Source organism: Pseudochaenichthys georgianus, chromosome 1 (genome assembly GCF_902827115.2).
Source record: "Pseudochaenichthys georgianus chromosome 1, fPseGeo1.2, whole genome shotgun sequence".
NCBI lineage: Eukaryota > Metazoa > Chordata > Actinopteri > Perciformes > Channichthyidae > Pseudochaenichthys > Pseudochaenichthys georgianus.
The window spans coordinates 45,588,709-45,603,307 of NC_047503.1; the positions used below are offsets into that span (position 1 = coordinate 45,588,709).

Consider the following 14,599-nt stretch of genomic DNA (forward strand, 5'->3'; position numbering starts at 1 on the left):
GAAGTGGTAGATTGTTTCCGGTTGTGTATTTTCAAACTCTAGCGCACTCGAGCCGGTTTCTCCACAATTACCTACCCCAACTTTAACGTGTCAGTAATTTTAGAATATTTAATATTTAGAGATCCATGTAGGTTACAAACAGGCGGATATCTGAGCCTTAAAGGGGACCCATGCAAAATGCACTTTTGTACGTCTTTGATACATGAATATGTGTCCCCGGCGTTCCAGGGAACTCACCAAGTGTCAGAAAACACAACCCTCTCTATTTTCCTCCGTACCCAAATCTCTTAAAAAGGGGCTGCAACGGATCTGATCCAGACTGATCCAGATTTGAACACTTCTCTGACGTCAGAGAAGTGGCGCTACGGCTATTGGGCCAACTCCACCGATCAGGAGGAGACAGCCACGGACATTGCCGTTCGAAAGCGCTGGAGACGCTGTAGTACATATGCCAGGCCTGTAGGTGGTGCTGTTCTCACAGAATCAGCCCGTGAAAAGACAGTGTTACATGGAGCGAAATGAGGAATGGCTAAAAGGCATGATCGGTTTGGTATTTTGAAAAATAAAAAGTGTAAATATGCGTTATATAGGTATGATCCTACACTATATTATTCAAATATAGCATGATAGGTCCACTTTAAAATCTATAGGTTTAATGACAGAAATACAATCATCTGTTTAAACCAATACTCCCTTCTTCTTCTGGGGCAAAACTATCTCAAGCGTCACAAGTGAGACGATATTAATCACAGAGACACAGAGACGAGGTTGATAAGTAACGTTTATTGCTTTGGGCACACACAGGGCAGGAAGACGTGCATATTCACTCACAGGATCCTCGTCAGCTGGTGAAGCTACCTGGGATAAAGGAGGAACACTTGAAACACCCCAGAGAGAAAACAAAAAACGATCTGGAATCTGGCGTTCATTTCCAGCCCCGCTCGGTGCCTGAAGACTCCCGGGTTATTTCGTTTAAAGGTGATTTCGGTTTATAACAATTATGGTCTTATTTTGTTAGTTTTGGTCACCTTTTTGGTGGTTATGATACCTTTGTACTCACCAGGTAAACATCGCGAGAGACAAGGGAGGAAACGTGATAAAAAAAACCCTGTATTTGGAGCAAAGAGTCTTATTTTATCACACTTTGACTTTTATCCATCAAAGTGTGTGTACCCTGGATACTTGTGTCCAGCCTGTGTTTCCTGACCGCTTTAAAGTGACTTAATAATGACCAAAGTTGTAATAAACTGGAATTATCCTTTAACATCCATAACGTATAAAGGCGTTCCACTATCGTTGCATAGTGGAAGGTGCAGCTTTGAAATATCTACCGTGGTTTTACTTTTCTTTCTACGTTTTTTGCCTCTTTTATCAAAGCAGTTGAATGATATGAACATGAAAAGGGAATCTACTGTATGCTAGTAGCCACTGTTAAAGCCACGCTCTCTTGTTTTATTATATATATATATATATCGTGCTCTCCGAAATGATAGAGCACTTATAGAAACAAGACTGCTAGAAGCTCGTTTTTTGGAAGTGTTTATCCAGGCTTTCTACCAGCGACTACATCAACTTTAAAACCTCGTGGTTTCACACTCATGCTACGAATCCGCGATGCTAACAGCAATCATTTCCCCCGCAGACTTCCCCACTTCCCTTTACTTCCTGGGAGGGGTGGGAGACTTCATGGATCTGGGTGGAGTTGGAGACTTCACGCCGCGAGACGGAGTTGGAGATTTTGGGATGGGGGTAGAAGCGGGAGTGTTGGCCGGAGTCGGACTTTTCACGCCGCGAGACGGAGTCGGAGATTTAGGGACGGGAGTAGAAGCAGGAGTAGAGGCGGGAGTCGGGCTCTTCATGGAGACCGGGGTCTGGGATTTAGGGGTCGGCGTTGGGGTTTTGGAGGGAGCAGCGGGGGGAGGAGCGGGGGTAGCAGCGGTGGTTTTGGGTTGCCCCAGCTTGGGCTCGGGGATCTTCTCTCCCAGCCGGTACACGCTGACGGTGATCTCCACGAACTCCCCGCCGTACTTGTTCCTCACGTTGATGCTGTACTTGCCGGAGTCGTCGGGCGTCACCCTGTTGATGACCATGCTGGCGAACTTGCCGCCCTCGAAGGTGACCCTGGTGTGCTCGTTGGAGGCCACTTCCTGCTCGTTCTTGAACCAGGAGACCTCGGGGGCCGGCTCGCCCCACACGGTGCAGGTCAGGCTCAGAGACTGTGGAGAGGGGGGGGGGAGATCGGGTCAAAATGTACTAAGAATGTCTGTTTTTTTAACACCGCAAATTCATTACCCCTTAACCTGTCATTTGTAAACCCTATCGCAACAGCGTCAGCGCACCTAGAAATATAATTCATTCTGCTTTTAGGGGTTTTAAAATCCCTGTGTTTTGAGTTTTCCATGCCTCCATTGGACTCTTTGTTTACTTCCTGAACATAGTACCATTACTATGTAACACTCACGTTTCTATTGGCTCGCACTCCAACTCATTGCCTTTGATAGGCTAAGGGGGCGGGACATCTCTAAGCGGTTGACCAATCACAACATAACTTAAGAAGATTTTTTTTCTTTTCTCAGACTTTTAAAAACATCTTATAAAAGCTGTTTGATCTTTTACAAATGGAACTTATAATTGAAACTTGGTTGAGATTAGGGATGGGAATTTGAAAGCAAATGTATATTCGAATATTCGACCCCCCAAAAAATGTACATATCCTATAAAAAAAAAAAATTGGGTAAAAAATAAAATTCTAACATTTTTTTAATAACTTTTGGAAATAAATAAATACATGTTCAAATAATTGTAGAAACCAAGTCTAATTTGTCAAATGTATTGAACTGGTGATCGCAGTAGTTGACAGCTATAGGCCGACAGCTTTCATGTGCGGGATTCACAATCAGGCCAGCTGTAGAGAAGACCCTCTCAGCTGGAACGGAGGTTACGGGTATAGCATGTACATAAGTTGAATATTCGATTACTCGTTCCCATCCCTAGTTGAGATGTGTTATTCTACACCAACCCAGACAAGTAATCCTGAACATGATTATGCAATATAACGTCATAGAAGTTACAGAGCATGTCAGCAGATTATTCAAAGCTCAGCAATCTCCGTCTGTTGATGGAGTGAACATCTTTATATAAAACCACAACTGCTACTGAGCCTGCATCACTAACTCTGTGGATGAAGACTTTGTGATCTAAAGGTTAGTTAGTCGGTTAAGCTTGAGTTGGGATTTCTTTGTGAACCTATACGAATGTAAAGAGCCTTCATGTCTAGCCTCCAAACGAAACGTGACGGGTCATAAATCTTATTTGACATTTTGTTCCAACACCTGCTGCCTGTAGGAATGCTGACAGGGCAGTACAACTCCTCCCCCCCCCCCTCACTGATACTGGTGGCTAGTAATTATTTACACAACACCTCAATATATACTAATATCATCTTTAATATTATTAACATATGTTTCCTCACCTTCTCTTCCATAATGGTGACAACATCAGGCAGACCACCCACCACTCTGCCACGGTCTGAGGAGAGACAACGACATATATGTTACCTCCCAAAATAATACAGAACTCTTACCTTAAAGGTGGGGTAGGTCATTTTGGAGAAACCAGCTCCAGTGCGCTAGAATGTGAAAATACACAACCGGAGAAAATCTGCCCCTTCCTCACAGAGCCCCTCCTCCAACACACACGAACGCCACATGACCAACGAGGGCACGAGATAAGTTTGTGCAGGGATGGAAGGCTGACAGGCAGGTAGGCCATCCAGCTACTTTAGCCGGCTCAGATGATTGGTCGAGCTTTTTACAGCGCCACGGCTTCCACAGATGAAATATGTGTATGTATTTTTTGTCAAAGCACTTCAGATATTCATTGCTATCGGGATGTTAAGAGCATTCCATGGAATATAACAAAAACTTAGTTTAACTTAACTTAGCCGGTTTCTCAAACTTACCTACCCCAAAGGGTTTATTCGTCCTTATCAAAGGACCATGCATCAAACAAGAGGAGACGATATATGCCAGATTTAGCTTTAAATCCAGCTTGGAAAACAATTTACTTAAACGGGATTACGTTATTCGAATACAAATTAAAAGTATATTCAAACTGTATTTCATTAGTTACAGAAGCAATTATGTAATCCGATTACTGCTACATATAAAAAAAAAAATGGGGATTACTACGAGGTTACGATATATACTAAAATAAAAATAAAATCGATATAACGATGCACATGCGCACACATCCTATTTTTGCTTTGTAAACTTTACTTCATGTAAACTTTGCTTGTTGGCCGTATGATACAGCATGAATCTACTTAATGATACATTTCTTATATATCCTAATCCTTTCATTGAAGTAAACACTGAGCATAAAGCACATTTTTAATACTAGATACATGTATCTTGATTTAGTTTTTTCTAAGCTTACATAATACACTTAAAAACATTTTATTTATAGTTATTTTCTCTTTAATATTTGATACTTCTTAAGGTTTTTTAAAGGTACCCCTGCAAAGCCTGTTATTTACTAATTTCCATCTAGTCCCTGGGAGGGTAAAGCCATCTGCTACTGCCTGAATGTGTACTTCTGTCAATTGTAATCAATTTCTATTTGAAATATTATGTTTAATTTTTTCTACACTTTTGCTGTAACAACGTTCATTTCCCCTCTGTGGGACGAATAGAGGAATTCTGGTTCTGATAACAATCAACTTATAAGTACAATTATACAAAGAGTTTAAAGTACAGATCAACATAAATAAGCACATTTATCGGTACACCTATAAAAACTAAATGTATTTTAATAAAAAATCTCATTTCATTCATATTAGAGCAGGGGTGTCAAACTCAAGGCCCGGGGGCCAAATCCGGCCTATGACTTCATTTCATGCGGCCCCACAAGAGCTTGGAAAGAATATAATATGTTTATTATATGGTTAAATGCCGCTTTACAGAAGCACGATGCCCATAAACTACATGTCCCACAATGCATCTCAAATTAGACTTTTTCTCGGAATTTGACTTTTTTTCTTCAAAATTTGGCTTTTTTTTCAGAATTTCACTTGTTTTTTTTGTTTTTCCAGAATTTGGCTTTTCTTTTTAAATAATTTTGTGACATGCACACTGAAGAGACTTGCACTTGTTTACCCTAGACTTCTGCTTTCAGACGTAGTTAATTATTAAGTTATTCCCCTATCCGATATTAATCCAATGCAGAGGCAATAATGTTATATATGAAATATTTATATATTTATTCTTATATAGTCTTATTTATAAAACTGTCCCGAGTTGAAATTGAGAAATTGAGTCGAGATGTAAAGACATGCTTCTCAGTATCCATTATCGCCCTGTTTGCATTGTGAGGCGATGTTTGTGTAACAAGGAGGGGATGTGTGCAAGGAAAGGAGGGGGAAGTTCAAACTCGTTAAACTCTTCAGAATGTCACTCGAGGTGTCTTTAAAACCTCATGACTTTAACCAAAACATCTCAAATATGTCCCCTGACGATCAGTCGTGAGTCTCCAGGAGGACATCGTCTCTCAGGGTCAGGAGGATAAGTAGCGATATACTCACTCTTCTCAGCAAATGCGGCGGACCTAAAAGATAAAAGAATACGGCGTGGTTAGGATTGAAATCAAAAATACATGAAAATAGATTCTGTGCTGGTCAATAACTCACTTGAGTCTCAGGTACTCCTCATAGGCATCGGTGTATGCTGCCGACAGAAACATTAGATCGTGATTTCACAAAGCCAAGGAAGGAACAATTACTCAGAAAACCAAATGTACAGAACAGGCTCAACATGTACGGATACAAAATCAACAATGCATTGAAATTAACATTAAAATACTTTTCAGACTAAAGTGTGAATTCAGTGTAACAGAAGAGATGTTTTTAAGCTAATGAGATATGATTTTAATGTCATTATATAAATGATATATACATTATATATCAATTATTTTATTTATTTTATTTTATTTATTTTATTCATTTATCTATTTTATTCATTTATTTAATTTAATATTTAATATTTAATATTTAATTTATTTAATTTAATATTTATTTAATTTAATATTTATTTTATTTAATATTTAATTTAATATTTAATTTAATTTATTTAATTTAATTTATTTAATTTAATATTTTAGTTAATATAATATTTATTTTATTTAATATAATATTTAATATAATATTTAATTTAATTTATTTAATTTAAAGCATGTTTCTCTGTCTTGTCTTATTTATTATTTTAACAAAGTACAAGTACACAAAAAATAACTAAATATATAAAAACTAAAACATAAAACAAAATAAGTCCATAACTAATAAGTATTACAAATCAAAACAGATGGGATCTCCTCACCCTGTCCGGAGAGGTCGAAGGTCCTGGAGTGGGTCTGCACGCCGTCGGAGATCTCGATGGAGTATTTCCCCTTCTCCTTATCGGACGGATCATAGATCTGCATCCACGCCATCTCCGCTGTTCCTCCGATCCTCATCTTCTCAGAGGAGGCGATCTTACTCTCCCTGCATCCGTTATACGTTACAGAAAGAAATCAGAGGGGGGACGTCTCAAAACAGAAACGTTTAAGACGCATGAGAGACAGCTGGAAACACACTTCTTCAACCTCGATTTAAATTGGCAATATCCCTGTCTGTTGGTTTTTCTTTATTACTTGTTTTTCCTGTTTATTCACCTTCTTGTATTCTATGAAATCATGTACGCTAATATCAGCATTTTCTGTATACGTGCTTTCATTATAATAAAACACAACAGCTCCATCTACCTTGTTGAACGTGTGTAGAGGAATATCATCGTATATTTTTTCCTCACAGTTTTTACCGCAGCTTAATTAGTGAGCGAGGCATTTTCTGACTGACATCGTCTGAGGTATTTCTCTCTGACAGCTGACGGCTCTGGATGTGAGTTACTGGAGTGAAACCAGAACGACGACATGCATTTAACGCTTTAGTTTGAAGCTACAGTCGGTAAAAACAACCAATCAGAGTCAATTAGTCTGTAATGCAGAGCCAATCATAACACATCTCACTCTACGGCCAAACAGGACACTTCAATGAAATCCTTTCAGGGGAGAAACAGGCCATGCATTTACTGAATCCGGGATGGTTTGATACTTGATGTCTTTTTTAGATGTCCACTTTAATATGATATACAACAGAGAAAAGCAGGACATCTCCATAATTCGCCGGTTTAACATGAAATAAACGATTATTCTAATATCAGATAGTTCCTGTTTATTTTCATGTCGGTCAACGTATTCATTATTTGGCTACTTGTTGGAGCTCTACTTCACGAACGAACCACTTTTGGGTTACAAGCTGTTAACACTAATACAAGCTTTGTAGTAATGTAATATTTGAATCCTGTACACACGTTAAGTTCTAGGTGGAGGAGAGTAAAGTATTTTAATTGAACTGTACTTGTGTTTCCAGGAGGTCTTCATCTCCTCTGTGTAGTAGTTCATGTAGCACTGCAGCCTGATGCCCTCTGGTGTGCACTGAAGCACCAGCTCAGAGGCAGAGGCACCTGAACGCAACACACACACACACACACACACACACACACACACACACACACACACACACACACACACACACACACACACACACACACACACACACACACACACACACACACACACACACACACACACACACACACACACACACACACACACACACAAGTCATGATTACACTATTTAATTCCACTTAACATGTTTTACTCAAAATACAAACGCTAGAAAAAAATCTTAGAATAAAATAGGAAACGAAGAAACAATTATATATAAAATACTCTTTAGAATATGGTTTGTATTACAAGCACTTCTACCACCAAAACATATACTTTAAAAAAACAAAAGTAAACAAATATATAAATAACAAATTTAAAAAACCTCATTAAAAAAAGTGTAAATTCTAAATGTCATCTATCCTGGGAGGAGCCATGTGCTAGCCATTAAACACACTTAAACACCTACAAATAGCCTTTCAAGCAGTAATCATAAAGTTCCTCGGGCCCCTCTCACCGTTTAAAGCAGGGGTGTCAAACTCAATTTCATCGCGGGCCACATTCGCATAAAGGTTGCACTCAAAGGGCCGGTTGTAACTATATAAATATATAATATATATAAAATAATGTATTATATTACATTATTGCCTCTGAATTGGATTATTATCGGATAGGATAATAACTTAGTAATTAACTACGTCTGAAAGCAGAAGTCCAGGGCAAATAATTGCAAGTCAGTGGACATGTCACAAAACAAGATGCATTGTGGGACATGTAGTTTATGGGCAACCTGCTTCTGTAAAGTGGCATGTAACCTATAATAAACGTATTATATTCTTTGCAAGCTCTTGCGGGGCCACATCAAATGAAGCCGCGGCCCGGATTTGGCCCCTGGGCCTTGAGTTTGACACCCCTGGTTTAAAGGTTTAGTACTTTGAGGTCAGACCTTCAGGCTGAATGAACGAACAGGAATTAAAGGTATTTACTGAAAACCCTGAGGCCATAAGAGCCCTTTACGGTGCATGTCTGGAATCATATTGGCATGGTACGGAGAAACACACTCCCGTTTGTGAATCAGCTGATCAGACTCACCTGCATTCTGGGCGAGGGCGTTGATGATGTCGTCAAACACTGTAGACGAAAGAAGGACGAAACAAATGATGCTATACGTGTATATTTATAATAACCAACACTCAAGTAAGTGACTGAGTTTGAACACTGAGACATACCTTGCCCTGAGATGTCGAAGGAGGATGAATCCTTTCCTCTGTCGTCACCGAGCACCGCCTTGTACACGCCCTGATCCTTCCTGGAGAACTGAAGATGACACAAAGCAGAAGAATATTAAAAACATGTTCACATTTAAGAACAAAACGCACAATTACTGCGAATCGTAAGATAAATAACACCTTGATCAATTGTCTTAAACGCTTACGAAGACATTTTATCATGCATTCCCCATTCAGTGATTTAATACCCGGATAAAGTAAGTATCTATCTATTGACCAGAGAGATGGATAAAGGAAGTATCTATCTATTGACCAGAGGGATGGATAAAGTAAGTATCTATTGACCAGAGGGACGGATAAAGTAAGTATCTATTGACCAGAGGGATGGATAAAGGAAGTATCTATTGACCAGAGGGACGGATAAAGGAAGTATCTATTGACCAGAGGGACGGATAAAGTAAGTATCTATTGACCAGAGAGATGGATAAAGTAAGTATCTATCTATTGACCAGAGGGATGGATAAAGTAAGTATCTATCTATTGACCTGAGAGATGGATAAAGTAAGTATCTATTGACCAGAGGGATGGATAAAGGAAGTATCTATCTATTGACCAGAGGGATGGATAAAGGAAGTATCTATTGACCAGAGGGATGGATAAAGTAAGTATCTATCTATTGACCAGAGGGATGGATAAAGTAAGTATCTATCTATTGACCTGAGAGATGGATAAAGTAAGTATCTATTGACCAGAGGGATGGATAAAGGAAGTATCTATCTATTGACCTGAGAGATGGATAAAGGAAGTATCTATTGACCAGAGGGATGGATAAAGTAAGTATCTATTGACCAGAGAGATGGATAAAGTAAGTATCTATTGACCAGAGAGATGGATAAAGTAAGTATCTATCTATTGACCAGAGGGATGGATAAAGTAAGTATCTATCTATTGACCTGAGAGATGGATAAAGTAAGTATCTATTGACCAGAGGGATGGATAAAGGAAGTATCTATCTATTGACCTGAGAGATGGATAAAGGAAGTATCTATTGACCAGAGGGATGGATAAAGTAAGTATCTATTGACCAGAGAGATGGATAAAGGAAGTATCTATTGACCTGAGAGATGGATAAAGTAAGTATCTATCTATTGACCTGAGAGATGGATAAAGGAAGTATCTATTGACCAGAGGGATGGATAAAGTAAGTATCTACTGACCAGAGGGATGGATAAAGGAAGTATCTATTGACCAAAGGGATGGATAAAGGAAGTATCTATCTATTGACCAGAGGGATGGATAAAGTAAGTATCTATTGACCAGAGGGATGGATAAAGGAAGTATCTATTGACCAGAGGGATGGATAAAGTAAGTATCTATCTATTGACCAGAGAGATGGATAAAGTAAGTATCTATTGACCAGAGGGATGGATAAAGTAAGTATCTATTGACCAGAGAGATGGATAAAGTAAGTATCTATTGACCAGAGGGATGGATAAAGTAAGTATCTATTGACCAGAGGGATGGATAAAGGAAGTATCTATCTATTGACCTGAGAGATGGATAAAGGAAGTATCTATTGACCAGAGGGATGGATAAAGAAAGTATCTATTGACCAAAGGGATGGATAAAGTAAGTATCTATCTATTGACCTGAGAGATGGATAAAGGAAGTATCTATCTACTGACCAGAGGGATGGATAAAGGAAGTATCTATTGACCAGAGGGATGGATAAAGGAAGTATCTATCTATTGACCTGAGAGATGGATAAAGGAAGTATCTATCTATTGACCTGAGGGATGGATAAAGTAAGTATCTATTGACCAGAGGGATGGATAAAGGAAGTATCTATCTATTGACCTGAGAGATGGATAAAGGAAGTAGCTATCTATTGACCTGAGAGATGGATAAAGGAAGTATCTATCTATTGACCTGAGGGATGGATAAAGGAAGTATCTATTGACCAAAGGGATGGATAAAGGAAGTATCTATTGACCAAAGGGATGGATAAAGGAAGTATCTATCTATTGACCAGAGGGATGGATAAAGGAAGTATCTATCTATTGACCTGAGGGATGGATAAAGTAAGTATCTATTGACCAGAGGGATGGATAAAGGAAGTATCTATTGACCAGAGGGATGGATAAAGGAAGTATCTATCTATTGACCAGAGGGATGGATAAAGGAAGTATCTATCTATTGACCAGAGGGATGGATAAAGTAAGTATCTATTGACCAGAGGGATGGATAAAGTAAGTATCTATTGACCAGAGGGATGGATAAAGGAAGTATCTATCTATTGACCAGAGGGATGGATAAAGTAAGTATATATTGACCAGAGGGATGGATAAAGGAAGTATCTATCTATTGACCAGAGGGATGGATAAAGGAAGTATCTATCTATTGACCAGAGGGATGGATAAAGGAAGTATATATTGACCAGAGGGATGGATAAAGGAAGTATCTATCTATTGACCAGAGGGATGGATAAAGGAAGTATCTATTGACCAGAGGGATGGATAAAGGAAGTATCTATCTATTGACCAGAGAGATGGATAAAGTAAGTATCTATCTATTGACCTGAGGGATGGATAAAGTAAGTATCTATTGACCAGAGGGATGGATAAAGGAAGTATCTATTGACCAGAGGGATGGATAAAGTAAGTATCTATCTATTGACCAGAGAGATGGATAAAGGAAGTATCTATTGACCAGAGGGATGGATAAAGGAAGTATCTATTGACCAGAGGGATGGATAAAGGAAGTATCTATTGACCAGAGGGATGGATAAAGGAAGTATCTATTGACCAGAGGGATGGATAAAGTAAGTATCTATTGACCAGAGGGATGGATAAAGGAAGTATCTATTGACCAGAGGGATGGATAAGGAAGTATCTATTGACCAGAGGGATGGATAAAGGAAGTATCTATTGACCAGAGGGATGGATAAAGGAAGTATCTATTGACCAGAGGGATGGATAAAGTAAGTATCTATTGACCAGAGGGATGGATAAAGTAAGTATCTATTGACCAGAGAGATGGATAAAGTAAGTATCTATTGACCAGAGGGATGGATAAAGTAAGTATCTATTGACCAGAGGGATGGATAAAGTAAGTATCTATCTATTGACCAGAGGGATGGATAAAGGAAGTATCTATTGACCAGAGGGATGGATAAAGTAAGTATCTATTGACCAGAGGGATGGATAAAGTAAGTATCTATTGACCAGAGGGATGGATAAAGGAAGTATCTATTGACCAGAGGGATGGATAAAGGAAGTATCTATTGACCAGAGGGATGGATAAAGGAAGTATCTATTGACCAGAGGGATGGATAAAGGAAGTATCTATTGACCAGAGGGATGGATAAAGGAAGTATCTATTGACCAGAGGGATGGATAAAGGAAGTATCTATTGACCAGAGGGATGGATAAAGGAAGTATCTATTGACCAGAGAGATGGATAAAGTAAGTATCTATTGACCAGAGGGATGGATAAAGTAAACATCTATCTATCTATTTACCAGAGGGATGGCGATAGCGCAGGCTCCAGACAGGACATTGGGAGGAGTTTCTGGAACAATCTCATCGTCCTCTTTGTACCAGTGGAAAGTCGTCTCCTTCTTCACATTAGCCACCTGACAGGAAACACCAGCATTAGTTCCATAGAGAGAGAGGCGTGATGGGAAAGGTCAAAGGGAGTTGAAGTGTTACCTTGCAGGCGAGCAGAACAGTGCAGTCCTCAGTGACGCTGAAGGACAGATACTCAGAGAAGTGAGGACCTGAAAGGAGGAAGAGGAGTCGGGTACATTTGAGTCTCATCAGGAAAAGGACACCACATCTTTAAAGGCAATAAAAGACTGTTCAAAGGAAATACATATCAGAACAGATCAATAAAGGCTCTCTGATAAAAGTATCATTGAAGAGACTTAATGACTCTATCGACCTGATTATGCATCTGAGTCTGAACTGAAATTCACAGCGATGAGACCAGACTTAAGTTGCATACTCAATTGGAAAACAGTAACTTGCCCTCTTGCCTGTGGCTTAATTTAACAGTTTGTTTAGCCCTCCTGTCCAGGAACAAACAATTGAGATTGAAAAACACTCTCCAGTCTTTCGAGGACACAACACCTTTGGATACGCAATAAACTCTGATTAGGAGTGAGTTAAAGCCCCGGCCACACAAGGACGATAACGAACCGCCATCGTTATCAAAAAGGTCTTCCGTCCTCACGCAACAGGCACCAGAAACGTGTCCGCTCACACGAGACCGCTCGAAAGCGCTGAAGACGCTGTAGTACATATGCCAGGCCTGTAAGTGGCGCTGTAGTACGCCACAAAAGCAGCGAAGAAGACTTCCCTTGCATGGTTGCCATGGTTGCCATTTTGTTTATTCTCCGCTCTGGCTCTTTTTCTCCCTCCCCGAGGCAAGCGTAAGCTCCCGCTGTAAATCTCTCCGGTAGTCCACCAGCAGATGAAAAACACCCACCTCTCCGCCTCTTCCACGGGACGAGGGAACCGTGCAGCAGAGTGTCAGTTAGATTTTTTTTCGCCGGTCAACATGTCCGTTAAAGTTTAAATCTGCCGGACAAAATTAGAACGGTGCCGGTCAAAGGTCTTCTTTGTTATTTATTAAGCTTTAAAACAAATGAATAACGACTCCATATAAGAATAAAACACGGAGGCTCTCTTTTCCTCCCCCTCTTCTGAGAGCCCAGCAGCTGATCTCTGAGCAGGAGACGTGGGAGAGGCGGGGCTATTGCTTCAACGTTATCAGGAAATGATCGTATAGGCGTAAACACGGAGCCGTTTGCCCACCCAGAGCGCTTCGTTTGCAGATCTACCCACCTTGGGACCCGTTATCGTTATCTGCGTTTCCGCGTCGGCCTCGTGTGGCCGAACCGTCTATCTGATAGTGAACTGCAGCAGATACGACCGTTGTCGTCCTCGTGGGGCTTAAGAAAATAGCTTTTGTTTGTGTAAGTGTGAAGTGCTTCCAGGTCTGCATGTGTGTTACCTTGCTTCCTGATGTGCTCCTTCCTCTGAAACTCGGCCTCCTTCAGAGCAGCTTTGAACACTGAAACACGAAAACATTCAAACATCATTAAACACGATAAGTGATTGAATACGTAACAGACACTCAGGGTAAAATCGTACCTAACTTGTACTGAAGCAGGAAGTACTCATAAGACAACAGTATCCTGTTATTCTAAAATGATATTATTTGATTATTCTTACATATGCAAGACTGTGTGAGCAGCATTTTCATGTTTTGCTGCAAACATTAATGTATATTTGAATATTATTATCCTTTGTTGTTAGTGCTAGTACCGTACTTTTCGGACTATAAGCCGCGACTTTTCCCCCCATTTTGTGTGTACAGCTAACGGCCACTAGGGAACCTCCTAGATCTATGGATTTCACAGGTAAAATTAACCACCTTAACTCTACGGGCTCTAGGACCGGTCCGCGCCCGCCACCTCTAAGCGGCTCCAGCAGGAAAAGCTGGAGGCCGGAAAAGAGTGAGACAGGTAGCGCGCCAAAGTAAAAGTGGAACCGAGAGACAGAACGAGAGCAAGACAGACGGACAGTTTAGCTGCTGCGGCTCATATGCAGGTGCGCTGTATAGTCCGAAAAGTACGGTATATCATGTATTGGAACCAGCCGTGTGAAATTAACGGCATAGACGACCGCAGCTGCTGGTGATTGGTGTGTGTGAGAAGGAGAAAGAAGCACCGAGCAACATCGTTTTTTGACCTGAGAGAATATGTGTATGTATTTTGTCCGAGTCGAGCTTATTTGCTGTCCGTGAGCCATCATCATTTTTGTTTT

General features: G+C 40.1%; 1 protein-coding gene across 6 annotated transcripts in view; it reads right to left on the reverse strand.

Annotated features, from left to right (window-relative positions):
- Positions 1-768: 768 nt before the first annotated feature.
- Positions 769-14,599, reverse strand: part of myom2a (myomesin 2a) — a 73,697-nt gene continuing 59,866 nt past the window's right edge. For all 6 annotated transcript variants that reach the window (XM_034089061.2, XM_034089072.2, XM_034089055.2 and 3 more), the window contains 11 exons: positions 13,785-13,844; positions 12,479-12,546; positions 12,289-12,402; positions 8,769-8,856; positions 8,632-8,670; positions 7,451-7,556; positions 6,372-6,535; positions 5,687-5,723; positions 5,582-5,604; positions 3,473-3,528; positions 769-2,216 (listed from right to left, as the gene is read on the reverse strand). In XM_034089061.2, the coding sequence (XP_033944952.1) occupies positions 1,659-2,216; positions 3,473-3,528; positions 5,582-5,604; positions 5,687-5,723; positions 6,372-6,535; positions 7,451-7,556; positions 8,632-8,670; positions 8,769-8,856; positions 12,289-12,402; positions 12,479-12,546; positions 13,785-13,844 (1,313 nt within the window). In that variant the 3' untranslated portion in view covers positions 769-1,658. The remainder of the gene's footprint in view (positions 2,217-3,472; positions 3,529-5,581; positions 5,605-5,686; positions 5,724-6,371; positions 6,536-7,450; positions 7,557-8,631; positions 8,671-8,768; positions 8,857-12,288; positions 12,403-12,478; positions 12,547-13,784; positions 13,845-14,599) is intronic.